This window comes from Phallusia mammillata, chromosome 2 (genome assembly GCF_965637545.1).
Source record: "Phallusia mammillata chromosome 2, kaPhaMamm4.hap1.1, whole genome shotgun sequence".
NCBI lineage: Eukaryota > Metazoa > Chordata > Ascidiacea > Phlebobranchia > Ascidiidae > Phallusia > Phallusia mammillata.
The window spans coordinates 12433861-12460168 of NC_137253.1; the positions used below are offsets into that span (position 1 = coordinate 12433861).

The 26308-nt window shown below is 38.4% G+C and overlaps 3 protein-coding genes, 1 long non-coding RNA gene and 1 pseudogene across 5 annotated transcripts; all 5 read left to right on the forward strand.

The window, feature by feature from the left end:
- Nucleotides 1-901: 901 nt before the first annotated feature.
- LOC145212296 (uncharacterized) lies at nt 902-10569 on the forward strand. The gene is made up of 3 exons (XR_013856670.1): nt 902-1036; nt 1114-1149; nt 10538-10569. It is a non-coding gene; the product is annotated as an uncharacterized LOC145212296 (long non-coding RNA).
- LOC145214913 (trypsin I-P1-like) lies at nt 1244-2863 on the forward strand. The gene is made up of 6 exons (XM_080083534.1): nt 1244-1378; nt 1482-1629; nt 1996-2125; nt 2313-2482; nt 2575-2691; nt 2794-2863. The coding sequence occupies exons 1-6, from the start codon at nt 1272-1274 to the stop codon at nt 2836-2838; spliced, it is 717 nt and encodes a 238-aa protein (XP_079939660.1). The 5' UTR covers nt 1244-1271; the 3' UTR covers nt 2839-2863.
- A 2338-nt stretch (nt 10570-12907) lies between the features above and the next one.
- Nucleotides 12908-14182, forward strand: LOC145215027 (uncharacterized; annotated as a pseudogene). Its single transcript, XR_013857182.1, has 2 exons — nt 12908-13717; nt 14117-14182. The product of XR_013857182.1 is annotated as an uncharacterized LOC145215027 (transcript).
- Nucleotides 14183-18755: 4573 nt separating this feature from the next.
- LOC145214368 (uncharacterized) lies at nt 18756-22595 on the forward strand. The gene is made up of 5 exons (XM_080082882.1): nt 18756-18777; nt 19386-19962; nt 20346-20472; nt 20801-20911; nt 21339-22595. The coding sequence occupies exons 1-5, from the start codon at nt 18771-18773 to the stop codon at nt 22395-22397; spliced, it is 1881 nt and encodes a 626-aa protein (XP_079939008.1). The 5' UTR covers nt 18756-18770; the 3' UTR covers nt 22398-22595.
- A 74-nt stretch (nt 22596-22669) lies between these two features.
- LOC145214372 (trypsin I-P1-like) lies at nt 22670-26227 on the forward strand. The gene is made up of 8 exons (XM_080082884.1): nt 22670-23716; nt 23782-23817; nt 23885-24026; nt 24558-24708; nt 24977-25106; nt 25705-25874; nt 25945-26061; nt 26147-26227. The coding sequence occupies exons 1-8, from the start codon at nt 23635-23637 to the stop codon at nt 26189-26191; spliced, it is 873 nt and encodes a 290-aa protein (XP_079939010.1). The 5' UTR covers nt 22670-23634; the 3' UTR covers nt 26192-26227.
- Nucleotides 26228-26308: the final 81 nt, after the last annotated feature.

The following is a 26308-nucleotide window of genomic DNA, read 5'->3' on the forward strand; positions in this document are numbered from 1 at the left end:
AACCTATTTGTAAACCAGTAGTGATATAGTTTAGAGAGGTGGCCTAATGTTTTGTCAAAATTTGTTACAACAAAGTCATTTAACGTTTGTGACTTTTTATCGTGGTGCTGTTTTCTTGCAACCTCGCGCTGTAGAAAATTGACACCTTTCAGAAAAATGTGTTTGATGGTGTGCAGCACACTATGTTAGGTCTCAATGAAATGTTTGGAATAAATCGTTTCATATTTCTGTTCTCAAATTAATCTATTTTTAATTAACAGAACGTAATTCTCATTTTAAAACTGCGCTTGAAATCTTTTACTCGTTGATTCGTGTCCAAAATCTCAAAAAATCGATTTAAACAACCGTCTTTGTTGTGTTAGGTAAGTGCATTTTTCAAATTGTTACCGTTCCCTATGATATGAGATCATTCTGCTGAATTTTGATCGCTTGCCTCAGGGCAAATTATAGGCCTGGATTAAACCCAACTCGGCAGCGGATCTACCAAAGTAAACCTTAACGTCAACAAAAACACTACATGTAAATTTTTGCTAAAATTAGATCACGATTTAACATTCTCTTTGCGTGTCATTACAAACTGTACCAGGCTATCCCTAAAGAACGCATTGTTGCCTAATTGTATTCTGCCTAACGGCGTTTAGTGCTTGACTGTGCCGCCTAAACATTTCGCAATGTGGCCGAATTTTACATAAACATGTTTTGCTACACTGTGGGTTTCGAATTTGCGTATACAGCTGTTCCATTGTTAGCAATACCAGAAGTTTGCTATATAATGGGTGCAAAAGCACGAATCGGTCGCAGTCAAAAAGTCAGTTAGCTTGTGGTTGTTTTCTAGTTTGGATCTTATGGACTTGCTCTAAACCTTTCTAACCATTTATACAAATGTTTTGCAGTGTAAGAAAGAAGACGAAAAGCGTTTATTTATAAACCAAACCTGTTAATCAACTGTACAAGATGAAACAACAAGTACATTCACCAAGAATGATGCTGCTCAATATGTTGGGCGTATTTATACTTTGCGCTCATGCAGTGTCAGGTTTGTACATGATTTGTTTTGTTGGGTAGTGTGTCAAAACTAATTGTGCAAAATTCATTTATTTTGTACTTTTTCAGGTGCAAGCATGGGCGCTCCAGAGGCGAGAATTATAGGTCAGTACAAATTCTTGTACAACATTCTACGTTAGCTGACCAATTACTTTTGAGGGTTTGTGGTTTACACGTTGTTTGTGTTCTAAGGTGGATCAGCAACTGTTGAGGGAGATTGGCCGTTTATGGCCTTCATATATGAGAAACCAACTGGGCATCCAATCCGCTTCATATGCGGAGGTTCACTTATTAACAACCAATGGGTGTTAACGGCCACTCACTGCTTCGGAACGTAAGTTGAAAATACCAAACTGCGTTACAAACTATATTTTACCCTATAAGGAAATATATGCGCCCGAACTGCTCTATAAAATACATGCACTATTGTTCTTAAGGCCTAACCGAAACCTTTACGGAGTGAGATTGGGAGAATACTCGAGATCAGTCACCTCTTCAAACGAACAAAACTTCAACATATCAAGACTCGTAACACACGCGAGATTTGACCGTGTTACTTACGTGTTTGACATTGCACTAGTTAAGGTAAACAGTAACGTTTCTTGTTTAGCGATTCTTGCAGTGGTGTGATTTACATTTTTTGTCAAGCGGTTCTATCACAAAAGTCATACTTTTAGCCGCTTATGTTACAAAAAGTCCATTGACAGTAACCAGTAATGCTAACCGGTTCGCTATTCTCATAAATTTCGTGAGACGGTTCTATAGAACCGGTGCGAACCGGCTGAATTCCACCACTGGAATCTTATTGGTATTATACGAAGTTAAATACATTGGTTTATAAACGTATCAGAAACATAGTATACGAAGCCACGCTGAACTCGTTGTCAGAAAATAATAAATTCTGTTTCAAAAGCGAACAAAACAAACCAAACTTGCCCTTTGTTGTAACAGTTGTCAAGGGCAGCTACAATCAACCAGTACGTGAGTCCAGCAAACTTGGTGGCACCTGGAAGTTGCACTGATCCTTCGCCGAATTTCGCTGCAGGCCAATGTTACACTTTGGGTTGGGGAAAAACAACTGGTAAGCACACACCATAGCTAAAACAACGCCTTTTCTCATGATATTTTATGTAGAGTGTTACATTGCTGCGAAGTCAAGATAAATTACACCCAAGAAAAGCTAAAACAATCAGCTAAAGTGCTCTCAATTTGAGTATTTTACGCATTAGACAATTTGTTAACCATTCTTTCTTTGTTTGTTTTTGCAGCCACAGGAACTACATCTGACACTCTTAGGAAGCTAGGAAGCTTTATTTTACCAAAAAAACTCTGTACCATCTTTACTACAACCAACGCGGCCAAGTACGGCAGTCGTGTTGTGAGCGGTTGCCAAGCACAGTACTGTGGGTCCTATAACCCTGGCCAAGATACATGCGAGGTAGGGCCATGTTTCAAAAGCAATAATTTCCGCGAATGCTAAAACCGTTGCAATAAATCGTTCTCAATATGAATCCATTGGTTCTTGCCCAGGGTGACAGCGGCGGTCCAATGGTTTGTCGACATTCAGACAACCAATACTATGTACACGGCATAGTCTCATACGGAACAACTCCTTGTGGTCAGGGATTGCCTGCAATCTACACAAGGGTATGTAAACCACGAAACACAAGTTTTAAATTTCAAATTTAATCTATTTTTATTTGTGTACTTTAAGGCAACGAATCTTATCTGTTTTCGTTTATCGCGCAGATTGCTGATTGTCGTGGTTGGATCAGCAGAAATATGAGACCTTGAAGAAAGGAAGAAATGCGCATTTAAAGTTGTCATTGGTCAAATGTTTGTTGTAAACAATTTGCCGACAATAAAATGAGTTGTAAAACATTAAAATTGTTGTTGTTTTTGCCTACGCAGTACCTCTTATGTATGGCTTCATGAGAGGATTGATAGACATAATTTCACACCAAAGTTCCTGTTGGGGTTTTAAACTATGAAACTAACGTTTTAAAATTTCGCAACTCGTCTACACTTTTTACTTACAAATCAACTCACGTCAGCCTCACATTTAGCAACTTTTCAAAACGTGGGGTAATGAGCAATAACTCCTCTTTAAAAGGTAAATCTCCAAAAATGCTGACGGTTATGGGATTTGTATTTACCCTTTAAAATTAATGAGTAATTATAGGATACACTTAGTTTCTAATTAATGCTTGCTATTTTTTTACATACCACAGTACAATATCATCGCAATTGTAGAGTTTTTGGCATAACTACTAAGTTACACGTTCAAATTTTCAGCAGGCCACAAATTTTACCTCGCGACAAACAAAATGGCGTCGGTCAAACTGAACGGTAAAAAAGCTAGAGCCACTTAAGCCAGCCATACACTTAGCTACATACCAGTAGGTAGCGCAAAGACCTTAATTACTAATTTAGCAACTGAAAAGGGTAGGCTTGGCCGAATGGCCTGGCGCGCCTGACCCATATACAGACATTAAAAAACCTTGATCGGGATTCGTCCCCGGGAGTGTCCTGGGTTCGAACCCCGTGAAAAAAAAAAAAAAAAAAAAAAAAAAGGGTAGGCTTAGGAAGTAAGGATAGTTTTTTGAATTTCTAATAATATTACCTTACCTCAACTCAAATAGCCCTAACCGTCAGCAATTTTGAAGAAATGCCGTTAAAAAAGTTGTCCGTGCTTTTTGCGCCACATATCCAAATAAGCATAATGAAGTTAAGCTGCCGCAAGCCGCAACTTAATTTGTTCAAAAACTTAATTTATTTCCATAGAAGACAAGCTTATCTTCACAATGTAAAAAATACGCATCTCAAGAAAAAACTTAAAATTTCCCATTTATACTCACTAAATTCTATAAAAAAAAACGTTTTACATAAACCCATTACTTGGCTACGATGCGTTTTACACCTGTTGGTAGCATACATACACAAATACTAGGCAGTTTAAATGATTACAAAATACATTGAAAGCAGGCAAGTGACGTTACCCAACATAACCCTAATTGTTATTTCGGCTATTGCGTCACAGTACAATTGGTACGTTTATCTGACGCATTAAAAGTCACAGCGGTTGAAAAAAAACGTAACAATTTATACCTCTAGACAAGATCTCTGCTGATTAAAAAAAACTTCTTATTGCCGTAAAGTGTTTATTTTTAACCGTAACATTACAGACTTTGCTGATTTGTCAAAGCAGTCGGTAATAATGTGCATGCTAAATTAGGGTTGCCATATTTTACGATACACAATCCCTGACAAAATTTACCTCAGTGACTCAGTTGCGTTAACCCAGTGGTTCTCAAACTTTTTCAATATGTTTTCTAAACTGTCCCTTTGCCATTATTTCAAGAGCTCGCGGTCTTAAAGCCTGAATGTGTATTTCAGAAAAACGAAAGTTCATTCCAGGATTTTAGCTAGTTATGCAAAATTGCGCATAACAATGATCTAAATCTGACATCGCAGACAAGACAAAAATATTACAATTGTGTGCGAACAATTGTATTTTTGTCAGTTGTCGTGCAATAAAGCTTATTGCTTATTCAGTTGCACAAACTGAAGCCAAATAAGAATATAGATTTACTTCCACCTTTTCGCGGTCCCCGCAAAATTGCCTCACTGACCCCAGTTTGAGAACCGCTGCGGTATCCTTTTTTGCGATGCATACACTTCTATTACGGAATAAATTTAGAAAATTTAAATCTCACAAGGACGGCGACACGAGAAAACGTTAGATACGATACTCTGATCCTTGTCAATTCACTTTTTGTGCAGGCTTCTGTTTAGTTGACTATATTGGGCTAAGCTCACTACTCCTTGAAACAATAAGCACATATATCAGGGGTCGCCAACCTTTACCACTCTAAATTTCACATAAACAATTTGAAATAAAATGCCACTGTAAAAACGTTTTTATGTCTCACGACATTCTACTTTTTGTTGTTAGTTAGTTCCTTGCATATTAGGTACCCATGGCAAACCATTTTCGTCCTCAGTGAAAGCAAATAAAACTTTCCAAAAACTTTAAATGCTGTGTTTTCTTGAAACGCGGATTTTTATTTGTGTATTTAACGCTTATTGTTAGACAACTAGTAACAAACAGGTATTGTTACTCGCGCACACACACCGAAAAACGAAACTGCAACCTTAATTGTGCGCGCCACCAGTTTACCTCTTTACGTTTCATTGTATAAACGCGGTTGTAGTTAACTACTAGAAACTTTCTCCGTTGGTATATTGATTTCATAGTATACACATATATAATTTTTTTCTTAAATTCCGGACTTTTAAGCACATTTTGACATTTCTCCCTGACGCAAATTTAAACATCAAATTCCTTGACATGTCAGGGAAAATCCTGACGTATGGCAACCCTATGCTAAATGGCATTGGTACACACCAAAGCTCATTTCGCCCAAAATTCAAAGCAACTAAGTTTAGGATTATCACGTTGTTTAGTACGCCCGCTGAGCTCACATTTCTGCCTGTTTTAAGTATTGCCGATAACTTTATCGCCGCGCATTTAACAAACATTAAATAATTATTTCATCAGATGCAAACTCCATAGCGCCCCCAGCGTGCTAGTGGCGTAAGCTGCCCTATTTGATGTGGCAGTTTTGGAGCAAGTGCGTTAGTTGTGGTTGGTGCTTTGTGAGGAACAAACGTAGTTTTTGAGGACAGATTTGTGTTTTTACAATTTACGAAAGATTCAACTTCGTAAACAGAAACAGCTGTATACAATCAATCGCTCAGGACTTGGCGTCCCCTCGCTTTGATGGATACAAGCTTCTTAATTCCTTCGGATCGCAACCCTCTATAGCAGGGATCGGCAACCTTTTTTGCACTGCGGACCGGTTTTGAAACTAAAATTTTATCGCGGACCGGTCTTCAAACAACTACAAATATACAGCTATAAAAACGCTTAAATTAGTTATCATTCCCGGGATACATGAGCAAAATGTTTCATAGCATTTAACCTGAAAAATTATACGGCCCGGTAACGAACTCCTCGCGTACCGGTACCGGGCCGCTGACCGGCGGTTGCCGACCACTGCTCTATAGCGTCAGAAGAGGAACTCCACACTGTTGAATACAACTGTAGGCATATACCGAACAGTAAAGGTGTGGTACAAAATTGGAAAGCAGGGCAGGATATGTGGCAGTTGTCACAGACAGAGAAAAACGGTTTTTGCACGTTTTAACATTTTCATCGGTTTTGTGAATTTTAACTATTTCCCAAAGCGCTTAAGAAAGGTGACGGCTTTGTGCAGTTCTTTGAAAGTAAACTTTTGTCACGGCGTATACGCCAACGACGCATTGCTGCAGCAAGTGACACAAACTTTTAGCAAGCTTGCAGAAGGATGGTAATTTTTGTCTGGAACAAGTGACTTATACAAAGTTAATTATATTTTACATGTATTAAGCGTTTAATGTACAAAACGTTAATGGAAATAAAAAACGTTTCGTTTTCATGGTGATTACTGCTCTCTTTGCTGAGGAAATTTAAAGGGGGTGTTAACGGCCACTCACTGCTTCGGAACGTAAGTTGAAAATACCTAACTGCGTTACAGGTTTTCTGATTTACCAAATAAGTTTACACACCTATACGTCCTAATGCTGCTGTAATAAATACATGCCCAATTGGTATTAAAAGGCCTAACCGAAATCTATACGGAGTGAGATTGGGAGAATACTCGAGTTCAGTCACCTCTTCAAACGAACAAAACTTCAATATATCAAGACTCGTTACACACACGGGATTTGGCCGCGTTACTTACGTGTTTGACATTGCACTGGTTAAGGTAAGCAGTAACGTTCCTTGTTTAGCGAATCTTGGTATTACACGGAGTTGAATAGATTGGTTTATAAACGTATCAGAAACATAGTATACGAAACCACGCTAAACTCGTTTTTAGAAAAAAATCACTTCTGTTTTAAACGCAAACAAAACAAACAAAACTTGCCCTTTATTGTAACAGTTGTCAAGGGCAGCTACAATCAATCAGTACGTGAGTCCAGCAAACTTGGTGGCACCTGGAAGTTGCAATGATCCTTCGCCGAATTTCGCAGCAGGCCAATGTTACACTTTGGGTTGGGGAAAAACTAATGGTAAGCACATAGCATAGCTAAAAACGATTTTTATGATATTTTATGTCCAGTAATACATTGTTGTCAAGTCAAGATAAATTACACACTGAGAAAACTAAAGACTAAAATCTAAAATGCGCTAAATTTCTATATCTTACGCATTTAACCGTTTGTTACTAATTCTTCCTATGTGTGTTTTTGCAGCCACAGGAACTACATCTGACACTCTTAGGTAGCTAGTAAGCTTTCACCGAATTCACCTTAACCAACGCGGCCAAGTGCGGTGGTCGTGTTGTGAGCGGTTTCCGAGCACAGTTTTGTGAGGTCTATAACACTGATCAAGATACATGCGAGGTAGGGAAATGTTCCAACAGCACTAATTTACGCGAATGCTAAAACCATTGCAATAATTCGTTCTCATTATAAATGCATTGGTTCTTGTCCAGGGTGACAGCGGCGGTCCAATGGTTTGTCGACACTCAGACAACCAATACTATGTACATGGCATAGTTTTATACGGAACAACTGTTTGTGGTCAGGGCTTACCTGCCATCTACACAAGGGTATGTTAACCACGACAAGCTTGTATTTAAAATCTAGATTGCATTTGTATACTTTAAAGTATTTCTTATCTGTTTTCGTTTGTGGGGCAGATTGCTGATTGCCGTGGATGGATCACTAGAAATATGAGACCCTAAAAGGGAAGAATGACGCATTTAAACTTGTCATTGGTCAAATGTTTGTTGTAAACGATTTGTCAAAAACAAAAATAAATGCTCAGTATTAAAATTGGTGTTTTTGTTTACGTAGTACCTAGTTTTAAGTGTGGCGTAATGAACGAAAAGACATGATTTCACACTAAAATCAGTTTCGCAATTTTAAGCTTTAAACTTTGCTATTTAAAAACACTTTTTATGCACGTTTTCTGCACACAATCATCAAATCGTTCGCAGTGTGTATAGCCTAAATAATATTCTAATCATATTTTGGTCGCAAAGCACTAGTCGATTAGAATAGTAATTTTAGTCCCGACTCAAAAGAGTTTCTTTATTGCGGCCAACCTAGGCTTTAGCAAACCGTATTGTGGCCTTCATTCCTTTAGTCTTGGACAACCCTGGCCTAAGACATCGAGCAAAGTTTTTTTACAAGTTGAAAATAACCCTTTTAAATAGTGTTGGGTAAAATCATGAAATTACATGCAAAGATCACATGCAAATGATGAGGTTTATAATATTAATTAGTGACACAAAACCTCTACGTATCATCATTACAACACGGAGACTGACACTTGCTGCCATGCGGTAACGCATTGTAGGTGAACGGGCCCCAAAATTCGCTATGAGCTGGACTCCACAAGGTAAAAAAGAGAAAAGCTTAACTGTAGGAAGAATTTGTACATATAGGCCTGAATATAAACAAAAATGAAATAGAGGACGTCGCAATAGATAAAAAATGAGGAATAATTCTATTGCCCAATGTGTCTAGGAGAAAATTGTAACAATAATAATATCATTAGTCCTCGTTGTTTGTTCACCCTAGAAAAAATAAATTTACTGTTGGGTGAACCATTTACCTAGTGCACTGCCTGGACATTTTTGCGAAAAAAATCGTATTCTCCAAAATTGTTTAAAACTGTGCAGCACTAATGTTCTACAAAACATGCTTAATTGATTGATTCTTCACAAACACTCAAATAGCAAAGTCGGTTAAAGGTTTTGGCTTTTCATCGTAGTATTGTCCTCTGCAACTTAGTGCTGTTAAATATTTCGTCTTTTCTAAAATAACATTTTTAGGCCGCAATGTCCCACGCGAATATTTAGGTCGCAATGTAATGTTGGAAATACCTTTTTCGCAGTTCTTCAAAGCTAAACTGATTATTTTCATACTTTGTAAACCTAAAATAAATTATCTTCATATGCTCGTTTATCACTAAACTGCGCTGAAAATATTTTACTCTTAGATTGAAGGCAGTTAAGGCGATAGGTGACGAACAAACTCGTCAGAACAAACCGAACAGATTTTGTTTGCGTCAGGTATTTGAAAACCAGTTTAAATTCCGGTTTCAATAACTATATTTGGCGACAACCAAACATGTGTTTCAATGCATGTTGTTACACGTAACCAACCCCATAAGTGCAATTTTCATAAAATATCATAACTATCACAGAGATAAAAAGCGCAAAGTAAAATTTCAGCTGAATTATAGTCACATATTTGACACAACAATCCCTCGATCAAAAATCACAGCGGTCCACAAATTTTAATTCGCGCAAAAGAAATGACGTCCGCAACAAACAACAGTAAATCAATATTTATCCCGAAAGCGAACTTAATTGCAAAGCTATTAGTGATAAAGTTTAGACAGGTAGCCAAATGATTTGTAGACACATAATTCTCATTTATTTTTCTTTCAAAAACACAAGACTGCGCTGGAAATCTTCTAATCGTGTATTCAGTGCAATTAAAACAATAAGTGCTGAGTTGGTGACAAACCTTAAAAAAATCGAATCAAACAACAGTTCTTTTGTGTAAGTTAGATAAGTGCATTTTAAACCGTTACCGTTTCCTGACATGTAAGAACATACAGTTGAATTCTGATCACTTGCCTCAGGGTAATTTATCGACTTGGCTTGAGCCCAACCCGGCGGCGGATCTACCAAAGTAAACATTAACGTCAACAAAAACATGGCATGTAATTTTTTGCTAAAATTAGGTCACGATTTCCGATTCTGTTTGCTTGTTATGGCAAACAGGATCAGGCTTTCCCTAAAGAACGCATTGTTACCAAATTATATTCTGCCTTACGGCGATTAGTACTTGACTGTGCCGCCTAAACATTTCGTAATGTGGCCTAATTTTACAAAAACATGTTTTGCTATACTATGAGTGCCGAATTTGCGTACACAGCTGTTCCATTGTTAAACTATACTGGAAGTTTGCTATATAATGGGTACTGAAGCACAAATCAGTCACAGTCACGAAAGTCAGTTGGCTTGTGGTTGTTTTCTTATTTGAATCATATAGACTTGCTCTAAACCTTGTAAACATTAATACAAATGTTTTGCAGTGTACGAAAAAAAAATCAAGCGTTTTTTCATAAACCAAACCTGCGAATCAACTGTACAAGATGAAAGAACAAGTACATTCACAAAGAATGATGTTGCTCAATGTGTTGGGCGTATTTGTACTTTGCGCTCATGCAGTGTCAGGTTTGTACATGATTTGTTTTGTTGGGCAGAGTGTCCAAGCTAATTGTGCAAAATTCATTAATTTCAACAATTTTTAGGCGCAAGTATGAGTGCTCCAGAGGCAAGAATTATAGGTCAGTATACAATTGTCCGTATACCATTCTACGTTAGCTGATCAACTACTTTTTACACGTTGTTTGTGTTCTAAGGTGGATCAGCAACTGCTGAGGGAGATTGGCCGTTTATGGCTTACATATATGAGAAACCAACTGGGCATCCAATCCGTTTCATATGCGGAGGTTCACTTATTAACAACCAATGGGTGTTAACAGCCACTCACTGCTTTGGAACGTATATAAGTTGAAAATACCTAACTGCGTTACAAGTTATATTTTGACCAAATAAGTTTACACACGAAAGTTGCTCTAACAAATACATGTTCGATTGGTTTTAAGGCCCAGCCGACATTTATTCGGAGTGAGATTGGGAGAATACTCGAGATCAGTCACTTCAGCAAACGAACAAAACTTCAATATATCAAGACTCGTAACACACGCGCGATTCGACCGTACTACTTACGTGTTTGACATTGCACTGGTTAAGGTAAGCAGTAACGTTCTTTGCTTAGCAAATCTTGGTATTACACATACTTGTATCGATTGATTTATAAACGTATCAGATACATGGTATACGAAGCCACGCCAAACACGTTCTCAGAAAAACAAAATCGATTGTGTTTAATTTAAAAGCGCACAAAATAACATAAACTTGCCTTTTATTGTAACAGTTGTCAAGGCCAGCTACAATCAATCAGTACGTGAGTCCAGCAAACTTGGTGGCACCTGGGAGTTGCAATGATCCTTCGCCGAATTTCGCAGCAGGCCAATGTTACACTTTGGGTTGGGGAAAAACAACTGGTAAGCACACACCATAGCTAAAACAACATCTTTTTCTTCATGATATTTTATGTCAAGTAATACATTGTTGTCAAGTCAAGATAAATTACACACACACAAAAATTAACAATAAAAGTTTAAAAAGCGCCCTATTTCTAAATTGTACGCATTCGACCGTTTGTTGTCAATTCTTTCTGTGTTTGTTTTTGCAGCCATAGGAACTACATCTGACACTCTTAGGAAGCTAGGAAGCTTTATTTTACCAAAAAATATCTGCACCCACTTCACCCAACGCGGCCAAGTACGGTGGTCGTGTTGTGAGCGGTTGCAGAGCACAGTTTTGTGGGTCCTACAACCCTGGTCAAGATACATGTGAGGTAGGGCAACGTTTAGAAGCAATTATTTACTCTAGAGTCTAAACCGTTGCAATAATTCTTTCGCAATATGAATGCATTGGTTCTTGTCCAGGGTGACAGCGGCGGTCCAATGGTCTGTCGACATTCAGACAACCAATACTACGTACAAGGCATAGTTTCATACGGAACAACTCCTTGTGGTCAGGGATTGCCTGCCATCTACACAAGGGTATGTAAACCAAGGAACACTCGTTTTCAATTTTATTTTTAGTGCACTTTAGGCATTGGATCTTTTCTGTTTGTCGCGCAGATCGCTGATTGCCGTGGATGGATCACCAGAAATATGAGACCCTGAAGGGAAGGAGGGCGCATTTAAACTTGTCATTGGTCAAATGTTTGTTGTAAACGATTTGCCGACAATAAAATGCTCCTTACAAAATGATTGACAGCGTTGTTTTTGCTTAGACAGAGTTTATCACTTGAACATTATTGCTCAGACAGAGTATAGGTATAATGTTCAAGTGATAAACAAAAGCCATTATTTCTCACTAATTTCACTTCAGCGTTGTAGTACTTCAGAAGTACTATAAAGTTGAAATGCTGATTATGTTATTCAAATTGCAAAGGTAAATTTTATTTTGCATATAGGCCTTTTACAAAAATGTCGAAATCTTTGAGTCACTTTGAAAATTTATTGCCATCATGTTATTCAGTACAGTTTACACTTGGCTTACCTAAAAGAATATTTTTGGTTCTACTTTCAAACATCATGCAAAGTATTTTCAGACACTCATGTTAAAAATGCACCTATTCTTTCATCACAGTCAGTAACGCTTAACAAAACATACCAATTGTATTTGGTAATAATGTAAAATATAGTACCAGTACTCATCAAAACCTATTTCGCTCAAAATTCACTGCTACAAAGTTCATAATTACTTGTTATTAGTATGCCTGCTTAGCCCACTTTTTCGTGTTTTTGTAAACTTAATTGTTCATTTATTGCCATCAATGCTCCACAAAAGCATTTCCCAGCATATGTTGTCGACCGAACAGTTGATTGGTAGAAAATTCGTATTGATCGCCTATTTTTACAAGAAATGCTTTAGGTTTTTGACTTTCCTTAAGCAGCATTTTTATTTTCCTTTAAACTGTTTGGTAACAATAAATTCAAACTTAAACCCACCCCTGTGATGTATGTATTTACCGCTAGATGTCGTCCCTGAGTTATGACGCCACGTTTCGTATATAACCGTGTACCGCGTCTTCGTATTCGCCAAAACGTGGCAGTCAATACAGGTAACCGCTTAAAGGTGTGTGTGCGTTCATGACATGGTGTCAGAAGTGGTTTTTCAAATAAAATGGAAGGTTCGTTCTCACTGCCGGAAGCTATGCAATGGAGTGGCAATGTGTCACAAAACTGGGTTAAGTTTATTAGGGGATTTAGGCTTTATTTGACAGCTGTTGGTTATGACGGAAAGGTTGCAAAAGTTAAAACATCTATGTTGCTCCACGTGTTGGGAGAGCAAGGTCAAGCCATCCACTCAACATTTAAATTTGAAGAAGGACAAGAAATGCACTTTGAAACTGTGGTCAATGCCTTCGAAAGCTACTGTTGTCCGAGGAAGAATATCACCAGCGAGCGATACAGGTTTTTTTCTAGAAATCAAAATGATGATGAAAGAATAGATGTTTTTATAACCGATTTAAAAAAATGTCTAAAAACTGTGATTTCGGTGAACTTTGCGACTCATTAATCCGAGACAAAATTATTATTGGTATCAAGTGTGATCAACTTCGTCAAAGTTTGCTGCGGAAAGAGGAACTAACGCTTGAAAAAGCTATTAAAATGTGCATAACAAACGAAACAGTAAGATCGCAAATGACAATGTTTCGATCAACAAATTCTACAAGTTTTAGCTTGGATGCTGTTCAACGCGAACCACGTGGTAATCAATTACCAGCGCCTCGAGTTTGCAGATTCTGTGCCTTGCGACATGACGTCAGAGCGTGTCCTGCCTGGGGAAGGCGATGCTTGAAGTGTGGTGGAAAAAACCGCTTCGCTCGATATTGCAGTGCAGCTAATCACCCGCAAGCGCAACGCGCGGATACAATTCAGACGTACAACATGCAATCTGTAAGTACTACTATTTCACCAAAAGATTGGCTGACATTTTTGTGCTTTCATGTACACTTCGTTTTAAGATAGACACGGGAGCCCAAGTAAATATTTTGTCACGAAATGATTTTCAAAAACTTCAGGGACGTCCATATGTTTCTTCTACTAATATTCGATTGATCTCATATACTGGCCACCATATTCCAGTTTGTGGGATAATTAGTTTAACACTTCAATACAGAGAGCAATCATTTACTCTACCATTTGTTGTTGTGGATATTAATGCATTGCCTATTATAGGATTAAATGGAGCAGTAACTCTTGGCCTAATAAATAAACTGGAACCGATTGTCAGTGACGAACAAAATTTGCTGTCCAGCTTTTCAGATTTATTTCAAGGGTTGGGTTGTGTTCCAGGTTGTCACCGAATAAAGACCGATAGCAGAGTTTGTCCCGTAGTCCGTCCCAGCAGAAAAATTCCATTTGCACTCAAAAACAAACTACAACAGGAGCTACAAAGAATGGAAAGCATGCAAGTAATCAAAAGAATAGAAGAGCCAACTAAGTGGGTGAACTCTCTTGTAATAGTAGAAAAGAAAAACGGAAAACTAAGAGTTTGCTTAGATCCGCGAGATTTAAATAAAGCAATTTTGCGTGAGCATTTCTGTCTTCCGACTAGAGAAGAAATTATTAGTCAATTTTCAAATGCTAAAGTATTTTCTAAACTCGACGCTTTGTCTGGGTTTTGGCAAGTAAAGTTGGATGAAGATAGTTCTAAGCTTTGTACGTTTAACACTCCGTTTGGACGGTATAGGTTTTTGCGCATGCCGTTCGGCATTTGTTCTGCGCCAGAAGTGTTTCACAAGTTGGTGTACATGATGTTTGAACACATGAACGGCGTTGTAACGTCTATGGACGATATTGTGGTTTGGGGTTCAACTAAGCAGGAACATGACATGAGGCTTAAAAATGTGTTAACGGTTTTGCAACGCAATAATCTGAAACTCAATAAGGAAAAATGTGTGTTCGGTGTAGACAAGATTACTTTTCTTGGTGAAGTTGTTAGTGCTTCAGGTGTTCAACCTGATCCAAATAAAGTTCATGCAATAGAGCAACTAAAGCGTCCTCAGTCTAAGGGTGACTTGCTGAAATTTTTGGGAATGGTCACGTACCTAGGTCGTTTCATTTCCGACTTGTCTACTAAAACATCTTCTTTGCGTTTGTTATTGCATAAACGGAGCAACTGGGAGTGGACGCAAGCACACGAAATGGAATGGAGGAATTTAAAACGGCTGGTCACAACTGCCCCAGTACTTCGGTTTTTCGACCCCAAGAAATCGATCAAAATTTCGGCAGACGCATCTAAACATGGACTTGGAGCTGTAATTTTGCAACAGCATGACAACATGTGGCAGCCAGTGGCTTATGCGGCAAGAGCTTTAACAACCGCTGAAACAAGGTATGCACAAATTGAAAAGGAATTGCTTGCTATCACCTTTGCATGTGAAAGATTTTATCAGTATGTTTATAGTCAGAAATTTGTGGTAGAAACTGATCACAAACCTCTCATAGCGTTGTTTCTCAAGGAGTTAAATAACTGTCCGTTGCGCATTCAACGTCTAATGATCCGGTTGCAAAGATTTCATTTCACCGCAGAGTTTACTCCAGGTAAATTCATGCACACAGCTGATTTGTTATGAAGATGTGTGGAGAACAGTGTGTCCGTTCAATCGCTTTCTTGTCATAGTGTATGTGAATATGTAGATCTAATTGTATCCGCTATTGCTTGTATGCCATTAGTTAAACAAAAGTTACAAAGTAAAATCATATGTGACGAACAGTTGCAAATTGTAATGCGTCTTGTAAATAATGGTTGGCCTTTACATAAGCGTGCTTGTCCTGTTTTAGCAAAACCCTTTTGGGATGTCAAAAATGAACTTTCTGTTGTTGACGGTATTTTGTTTCGTGGATCTCGAATAGTTGTTCCAATGTCTATGCGCAGTTATTTTTTAGAACTTGTGCACGAAGGCCATTTGGGTGAAGTAAAATGCAAAGGACGAGCTCGGGAAAGTATATATTGGCCTGGGTTATCCAACGACATATCTGGTTTGGTTTCTTCCTGTGCCATTGGTGCAAAATTCAGGTCACAGCAACAACGCCAACCGTTAGAACCTCACCAAGCTCCTTCTTATCCGTTTCAGAAAGTGGCAACTGACCTGTTCTATTGGAACCGAAAAATGTTTTTGGTAACAGTGGACTACTACTCCGGATATCCAGAAGTAACCCCGTTGACTACAACTTCTGCGGCGTCTGTTATAAGTGGTTTGAAAACTATTTTTTCCAGGTTTGGAATTCCCGAAACTGTTATTAGTGATAACGGTCCTCAGTTTTCTAGTGAGGAGTTTGCAAAATTCGCCGAGGAATGGGGCTTTGTTCATTTAACCTCGAGTCCACATTATCCACGATCTGACGGACTGGCTGAGAGGAGTGTCCAGACAACGAAGCAACTACTTAAAAAAGCTCACGCCAGTGTACAGGATTTTAACAAAAGTTTGTTAATATTTAGGAGTGCTCCTCTCCTTTGCGGAAAATCACCTGCACAGCTTCTCATGGGTCGGCAAATCAGACACACGATGCCGCTGGATATCGAAACGTAAAGAAAACAACAAAAGAAGTATTATGACAGGGGAACAAGAAACATGCTGCAATTACAAGTGAACACTCCTGTAAAACTGTACAATACTCAAAACAAACTATGGGATCAACAAGGAACTATAGAAAAACAGTTATCTCATCGCTCTTATCTTGTAAAAACTAGTGATGGTGTATTGTATCGGCGTAATCGTGTTCATTTACGTCCATTGAATGTTATTGTGAATCCTTACCCTTCGAGACGTCAGTTAAGTTCAATTTGAACGAAGGGAAGTTGTGATGTATGTATTTACCGCTAGATGTCGTCCCTGAGTTATGACGCCACGTTTCGTATATAACCGTGTACCGCGTCTTCGTATTCGCCAAATAGTGGCAGTCAATACAGGTAACCGCTTAAAGGTGTGTGTGCGTTCATGACAACCCCCAAAGTTAAATAAAAGATACGAAACACCTTAAATATGTATGGTTTACCATGAGACATTGACGCTTGCGGGGTCCTTCTGAACGCTATGTGTTTCAGATTTATTACGTATTTCCTGCTTTTATCACTGCATCCTAATTAGTTTTTCGCCTTGCTTCTGGGAGGGCTTTCCCACTCTGAAGAGCAGCGTTTACCGGAAATACATCGCACGCCTTTGATTTAAAGTTCGCTTTACTCACTGCTCTTACGTTACAGTGACCGTGACACAACACTAGTTCGAATGCACAATGCTGAAGGTATTGTTATATTTTAATAGCTTCAGTACAGCAAGCACCAACGAATGTGTAAACTACTGGTTGCTTTGTTCTTGCTGTTGCGACTAAATTTAGCTTACAGAGATAATGTATTGTAGCTTCAGTTTGCCAATGTTATTCGGCTGTATGAGCAATTTTCGCAGATTCGTTTTCGACCAAATAGTTTGCTGTTGTTTTCTTGCGAAGACAACTGGCATGAAAAAATTTTCCCCAATTAATTGCGCAATAACCAACATCGCTTCAACTAGTATATTTTCAAAGCACTTAGCAAAGTATTTTCGGGTTTGTTTGTTCATGACAAAAGATCAGTAATCCATTCATAGGCAGGCAACGACGGCCGAGGCAACCTTAAATCAACAGAACTTAGGCTATATAAGATTGCAACACAACTATCCTATACTAGTAACACCACTGTTTGACAGAACTGCCGACTATTCACTTTTGGCTCGAATCTAATTTAGCCTATTCATGGGTGACACTAAAACGCTGAATGGGCGGGATGGGCGGAATGGAGGGCGGGACGTCGCGGGAGATGGCGGGACGTCGTGAAAACCGCTATATATCGGGTTAAATTGCTGACGGTTGGAGCTATTAAGGTTGGGATAAGGTTTTATAATAGAAAATCATTAAAAAAAATTCCGCCGAACACTACATTCCGCGCCCGAAACGTCCCGCCATCTTCCGCGACGTCCCGCCATAGCATTTTTGCCTAATGTCAGGAAATAGTTGAATAAGTTTTAGGCAGGGACATTTTTTGATTCATATACTATTATAAAACCTCAACCTAACCCTAATAGCACTAACCGTCAGCAATTTACCCGATATTGAGCGGTTTCCGCGACGTCCCGCCCATCCCGCCCATTCAGCGTTTTAGTGTCACCCCTATTCATCACTTATGCTATATATCTGCAATAGCCCAGTTTTTTTTTTATTTGTATGAGGCATATGTAGTCATGAAAAGTACAACTATTGAGATTTGTAAAAGTACAAATATTGAGTTGATATAGTTGTTATCTTGCAAAGTGCCATTAATTGCTTGACTGTAGTATTTTTTGTTGAGTAATATTTAAACTGTATAATACAAGCCGTACAGTGTAGAGTCTAGACTCTAGGCTAAGCATGTAAAACGAAAGTACTATATTGTGTTTATTTTGTTAACACTATTGAACGTGCTTTGTAGCTCGTTACACTTGCGCATGTGCATGCGTGGGCAAACAGCTCGTAACCATCTTGACAAATGGTGTGGCTGGATCACGTCCGACAACAACTGAATTGCTAGTTGTTGGCGTGTGTTTGACAAATCCAACGCTTTTTGCTTCAGTGGCTATTTTTACACTAACTTAAAACATGAAATAGAATTTTCGACCACCAACAACCTATAGTATGATGTATTGATAAGTTTGTATCGGGTACCTTAGGTTACAAACCACACAGAAATTTTCTAGTGACTAATCAATAATCCGTTAGTTACATATTAACCTTTTGAGTGTGGGTTTTCTACAAAATTCGTTTTCGCGCTTGAGTAATTTGTTGTTCATTGATGCAAACTGTACAGGGAACGGTGCGTTACGTGTATTGCTCATATTCTTTTAACTGACGTTTCTAAATTACTGAAATTGGACTGCTGCTTACAGGCTGTAGAGTTTACAAACTAGGCCTTGAAGTGAGAATACATTGTTGTGTCATGAATGGTAAGTTGGTGACTCTTTTCTGACATAGTTGCTTTTGAACGAAATATTGTGCTGTGTTTATACGTGGGAATGATTTGCACATTTTGCCACAGTGATGGATATTAATGTTACAACAGCTGCTACGTTGTTGCTGCTGCTGAAATTCTTTTGTAAAAGTAGTACCTATAGGCATCATACCATACCGTCCTTATTTCTAGGATTTGTCCTTATTTTGAAGGGTAATGTCTTAGTAAAAATTATTTGTCCTCATTTTAAATTTTCAACTACAAGAAACAAACTTAGTGAAATGAAAGTCAAACAGAGAAAAGTAAACCTAGATCTAAGCTGTCGTGCGTTGCACGAAGGATTTGGTACGAACAAGAAGTTGCTGCAACAGATTGTTTCTGGCAAAATATATGGCATATGACATGCCATGGCTCGTATAAATGCAAAGATTTGTTCGAAAACGTTTGTTTCGTTTTGTATGAAAATTAATTTTGCGGTTATCCTTATTTTATCCATGTCGATGGCAACCCTGTCTATAGGTATACCAAGATTTGCCATTTTTTGCTGTGTTTGAATATTGCTGCCACAATGTATTTTTTAATTTTCTGTGTTGCACTTTACAGAAAAGTGGACAACATTTGATTCCTTGGTTGTTGGTGGCAATGGAAGTTTTAAAGAAACGTCTCGTGGCGACAAATCCACTCTGGAACATAACGTCACACATGCGACTGGTGATGCTATCCTGGATCGCCTTTTATTTCTATCTGACAACCAATGGCTTGGAAAGGATTTCCACCGGTTTACAGTCGCTGGAAAATCGTTGGTTAAGATTAAAGTCCTACAAAAAGTAGACAAATTCCCAGATGCAAAACTTTTTAAGGTTTGCGACAAAGAAGCTCGAAAATGGAGCAAAGATTTTCGTAAAATTCTCAGTAACTTTTCCGAGTTTTTTGATCGCTTTCTTACCAGCTCTATGTTAAGCATGCTGGGATCAGATGAAACCCAAATAATGGCAGCAATTTCTTTGCTATTTGAAATCGCCCGAATACCGTTAGACCGGCGTCCCATCGGAAGACAGAACGTGGCCAGGGCAATTAAGGTGGTGTTGTCAGGGCAGAACAAAGACGATTTAGACGACCTCGCTGACTTGTTTGTAAAAGAAGAAAGCGACAAGGTTAATGCCTACATCAGCATAATGAGGTAAACTGTATTAAAAATATATATTTACCATGTTTGGTTAAATGAACACGTTTTAAAAGTGATACTTTCTTTTATAGCTTAACGTTGATGTAAGAGAAAAATGTACAAATCATATTATTACCAACTTATAATGCAGTTGATTTTATAATTGGCTCACAACTTTGTACTGTATTTAACGCTATGTATTTAAGCTGAGACATAGGTATTCCAGCTGTTACATACAAACATTTTGAGAAAAGGTAAAGTCTTTTTTAGGTGTTGTATTTGAAACCCGATTTCTGGCATCAACAGTTAATCCCATGCTCATCACACTTTAACAAAGCGCAGAGCAATATAGTATAATGTTTGTGGAGAACCATAGGTAAACAGTTTGTCCTCAACAGACGCAACAACGAGCCAAGCTATATGACTGACATGATTCCCACCCCGGAAAATCTCCAGTCGTCGGCAGTTCCAGTTGTTGCAAGAAAGAAAACCAAAAGCAAAGACATTTTGGACGAAAGAACTGAGGTTGGGCATAATATACACCGTTATTGGTCAAGCGCATGTCGCGCGTATGCGCTTATTTTGTGTTCAAGGCTTAGGCCTGTCTCGTTTTGTAAATAACCGATTTTAATGGTTACGCATGATAAATGAACAAAGGTTTTAAAGCAGGTTTTTACCAAACCGCACTTATCTCGGATAGAAATGGCCGTTTTATGTTGTAGTTAATATGTAACACCAGTAGAGTGTTACGACTGAAATAAAAGTCTCTACTTTAATCAGGCCCAATTTATCAACTACAATATAAATTGTAAATGACTACCCAATGGTCGATTTTTGAAATGTTTCATTTCAGACACCTGATGTCTTGCAAGCTCAAAGAAGTTTGGAAACGTCCATGAAGACTCAACACGACAATAAGACCGAAATGGACAGTCAAAATAAAAAAGATGTTAATCCGAAAATGGTAATATGTTGTTTGTTATAAGTTTGTTATAGCAACAAAAACATTTGGTAAGTTTCGAATTCTCTTGTATTATTACGTTATTGGAAATGTCATAGCGCACAAAAAGTCTACATGACTAAAAGTAAATGTGTGAAATAAATGAACTTGTATGCGTTTCCGTGATTTTAATTGTATGAAGCGAAACCCGGGGAATTGCGCTTGTTTTAAGTAATTTGTGCTGAAGAGGGACGGGGTTGGCCATATACATTGCCAATTTGGACTATTTGTATGTTCTAAACGTGTCTTCTTTTTAATGATTAAAACTGGCGATTTTCTTGAAACTATTTAATTTTTTATGAAAGCATTAACAATTTCGGAATTTTGGAACAAAAAACAATGCTTGCTCAATGTAGTGTTTGTTTAATCAATATTTTTTTCCTGGGTCTAGATACAAGAGATGTTTAGCATGTTGACGGGCAGCGAAGGATTGCAGAATACTCCATTTGATAAACTTGATCCTGAATCAATGGAAAAAATACTCAGACGTTTTTTTACTGAAACAACTCAATCCAAAATAACCGATCCCGTACAGGACCGCCAACCGCCCGAATCTGATACGTCACCGGATGAAAAGCCATCAGTAAGCTATGACGTGGCAACCAAAAAGATAAAACCGCCCAAGGGTTCAAAAAGTTCCGGCAAGAAAATGACAAAGAAAGAGCAACCTCGCATACAGCTTCCAACTGGAAATCTCCATCAAACTGACGTCAGCAATGTTACGTCACTTATGTCTGCATTCACAAATTATGTTTCGTCTCAAAAACCAACCACGTCAAGTGAAATGCCCAGTCCTGCCAAGCCGCGTGTAACGTCGTCGTTTAAGTTTGGAGATTCGCAACAACATAAGCAATCGATCTCCGTTCAACCTTTTCAGCCGATTTCTTCCACTTCTACACAAAGTGCCAAACACGACCCCCCGCCCCCGCTGGTGTCGTCTTCAAACAACGCAGCATGCTCCAAGCTGGCTGGCGACATAGCTCCATTTGTGAAGTTGTTTGACCACAATCAAGATCAAGCCAAGATTCGCAACGCTTTACTAGAAGGTTCTGCAAAAAAAGCAAAAAAGAGGCCGGCAGCAACCGATACGTCCCCACAGGTCGCTAAGAAGATCACTTTACCAAAGCAGAAGAAAACACACAACACAATATCACCAGGCTTATTTGGAGCCAGTGAAATGACGTCACAAAAGCACACGCCCACAGGTTCGCCACAAAAGTCGCCTTTACTTGCTGGTACTTCACACAATGTGACATCATCCACTGTGAAGGAAGAAACAAGCTTTAATGAGATGGTTTGGCCTGTGCCCGAGCAATCTGTTCCAAGCAGTGAATCTCTGACGCAACAACAGTCGACTGTGACGTCAGAAGACAAGTCAAGTTCCCTTTCAGAAGGCACCATTGCGGGTTTCATGGATATGATAAGCAGTTTTCTGTCAGCTAAGAAATAAACAACACACTGTTTCTTTAAAATTAAAATGCACATAGTGTACATTTTTGAATATATAGAGCATATGATTTTTAATGATTATTTTTCGTGTGTTTTTATGCATGTGTTTGATTGTGCAAAAACGAACGATTATGATTTGTAATAATGTAAGCATATGGGAGCTTATTATCATAATAAAACAAATATAAATAAGTTTCAACAGGCACATATTTTAAAGCAATTTGCATAACACTGTCGAGAAGGAAACAGTTCCAAACAAATAATTCAAGCGAAGTAAACTTGTTGCTGTAACAACACCTTTACATTATATTGTGTGTGTTTTATAATGACATAGCACAGTTGCGATCGGAAGCACCTTGGTAACAAAAGGTTAAACTCAAAACGGTGTTGTCATTTTGGAGGAAAAAAACAAATCCCATTTTTCAAAGAAAAAGATTTTCTGCGTATTAACAATTAAGTTGTTTAATATTGTTTTTCAAATCTTAGTGTCGCATAACATTTTTCACTCCAGCAGATTCGAGATAAGTAGTATAGCTAGGTGGTGACAGAATTCGCAAAAATAAATAGAACAATGAGGTTTTGTGTTTTTGCTTTTCAAACTGTTTCAAATTTAACTTCAAAAATATCATGGTACAGAGTTTAATTACTTACCTCAGGGCAAATCATGGGTTTCGTTATGGCCCATCCCAATGGTAGATTCCGTAAAGCAAACATTTATCTCAACAAATACTTAAAATGAATTTAACAGCCTGGAAGTCTGTCACTGCATGTAAATTTTTGTTAAAATTAGATCACGCGTTACCATTCTTCTTGCATGTTATGGCACGTACCATCATTACATCGTCAAAGAACGCATTGTTATCAATGCTTTGCCTACTGGCGATTTATAGTGCTTGTCTGTGCCGCCTAAACATTTCGAAACGCGTCCAAACTTAACGCGAACATGATTGTTTTGCTACATTAGGAGCTTGAAATTTGCTTACAAAGGTGTCTCATTGTTATTTATTTATGGCAAATTCCTATATAATGGATGTGTGTGGCATGAAACAGGTATAACGAAATGCAATTGATCGTTTTTTATCGTGACCAACACGTTTGCTGTCGAAATAGGTCTTTAACGTTGTTGCTTTTTGAAAAAATACCTAACGTAGGTTATATCTTTTGCAGTATACGTACATGTACGGAAGCAAAAAATAAACGTCATCGATAAACTGAATCTGCAAAAACTATCAGTAAAGATGAAACAACTAGCGTATGAACCAAGCATTATGTTGCTCATTGTGTTGGGCATATTCATACTTTTCACTCATGCAGTGTCAGGTTTGCACATTTTTCGTTGGTTGTTTTTTTATTCGCCGTGAGATGAATAATTGAGTCTTTTTTAGGTACAAGCATGGGTGCTCCAGGGGCAAGAATTTTAGGTCGGTATTAAAATGATTGCCAGTTATAAAAAAATATTACGCAAAATGTACGTTTCTTATGTTTTAGGTGGATCAGCAACTACTGAGGGAGATTGGCCTTTTATGGCTTATATATATCAGCGAAAAGCAGGACATCCCGACAAACATATATGCGGAGGATCACTTATCAGCAATCAATGGGTGCTAACGGCTGCTCACTGCTTCGGAACGTAAGTCACGCTTATGTTTTTTTTACCGTAATAGGCCGAACCAGAGTTGCAATCGGGCCCGAAATCTGAGCCCGAAGCCCGGCCCGAACCCGAAACGTTTTTGCGAAGCCCGTTTAGGCACGAAATTTCGATTGACAAGCCTATCCACGAAAGCCTTGCAACAAAGGATGAGAAAGAAAAAAAAAACCAACAAACACAAAACATAATAGTAGACAATGGGGTAAACAATACATAAATAAGCTATTGCTCTACAAACTTGGGGTATACAATACGTTTTAGAGTAGGGTGGGCATTCGGTCAAAGCCAGAGTTACTTAGCTGAGTGAGTTATTTTTTTTAAATGGCAGACACCGAACGTAAAGTCAGACCCGTATTAAGCCCGTTTTCTCACAAACACCTAAGCCCGAACACGGCCCGAACCCGGCCCGAACCCCGCCCGAACCCGGTCCGAAAAGCCTGGCCCGACATGCAACTCTGGCCGAACACCATCATCAAAGCTTCAACCAAAAACAACTTGACGTTTGTTTTTAAGACCTGACCGCAATTTATACGGAGTGAGATTGGGAGAATACTCGAGATCAGTCACTTCAGCAAACGAACAAAACTTCAATATATCAAGACTCGTAACACACGCGAGATTTGACGGTTCTTATACTTACGTATTTGACATCGCACTGGTTAAGGTAAGCAATACCGTTTCTTGATAAAGAAATCAGCTATAACTTATCACGTTAAAGACTTTTTAAGCTTTCTTCAATAAAGAAAAATCGCATGCAAGCTACAAATCCACTAAAAGCTATACATGTCTCCATCGTGTAAACTGCGTGCACTGGTAATTGGTAACAACTTTCCGCTGGATATAATTTATCACGTTTCAAAAAACCTGTGAAAATTGGCATCATAACAAATTGGGCGTACAGAGCATACAAAAATTGCTTATTGTTGTTACAGTTGTTAAGGGCAGCTACAATCAACCGATACGTGGGTTTAGCAAACTTGGCTGCACCTGGAGGATGCAACTCCCCTATGCCGTACTTTGCAGCAGGCAAATGTTACACATTGGGATGGGGACAAACAACTGGTAAACAGTGCATCTAAAACAGGGGTGTCCAACACGTGGCACTCTTGCCAAATGTGACACGCAGAGCATTTGTAAATGGCACACAAGCTTTGGCAAATCCAGATGGTAAACATTAGGATTTGTCGCGCAACTAAATTTGTTTCTATTGATTCTTATTGGCCTTTATTCTAACTTCAGTAAAGATTATCAGTAGTAAAGTTAAACAATCTACTAATTAAATTGTTCGATTTTTGACAAAACTGAAGCCCCGTTTTAAACTATTTGTATGCTGTATCGCATAAACATAATAAAATGTGTTTGGATTATCATAAATTGAGCCCTTACCGTTAAGACGTTTAAGAAATGGTTTGGCAAAAGTACCAAACGTTCGCGAGTATATTTCAAAACTATATTTGGCACGGCGGTGTGTTCGAGTTGGACACCCTTGAACTAAAACAACGATTTTCTATATTGTTGATGTAGCCTACCCCGCGCACAAAGAATTCAAAAAAATGATTTGATTTGTTGTTTCAAACGTGCGATAAAAAGGATAATGATAATGTGTGGATTCTACCTTTTTAACTGTTTGCCTTCAAAGCGTTTTTGCTTCTTTTTGTAGCATCAGGAAGTACATCTGACACACTTAGAAAGCTAGTCACCCATTTAATGTCGACAAACGTTTGCTCATTTTTCACTAGGACCAACTCAGCAAAGTACGGTGGTCGTGTAGTGAGTGGTTGCCAAACACGATTTTGCGGGTCCTATAATGTTGGTGAAGATTCTTGCGAGGTAAGCTATTTTGCTAATAGACGTATGTACGAACAAAAGAATAAATTTATTAATAATAATGTTTATCCAGGGTGACAGTGGCGGTCCAATGGTCTGTCGACATTCAGACAACCAATACTACGTGCACGGCATAGTTTCATACGGAACAACTCCTTGTGGTCAGGGTTTACCTGCAGTCTACACAAAGGTGGGTGTATTACAAGAAATTCTTACATAATATTGAAGGGGTAGTAAAAGTCTTTAAATGTTATCTGTTGGTATTTGTCGCGCAGATCGCTGATTGTCGTGGATGGATTACCAGAAATATGAGAAACTGAAGGGAAGGAATACGCACTTATAAGTGATAACTTGTCATTGGTCAAATGTTTGTTGTAAACAATTTGCCGACAATAAAATGCTCCTTATTAAAATTTTTTGACAGCGTTGTTTTTAGT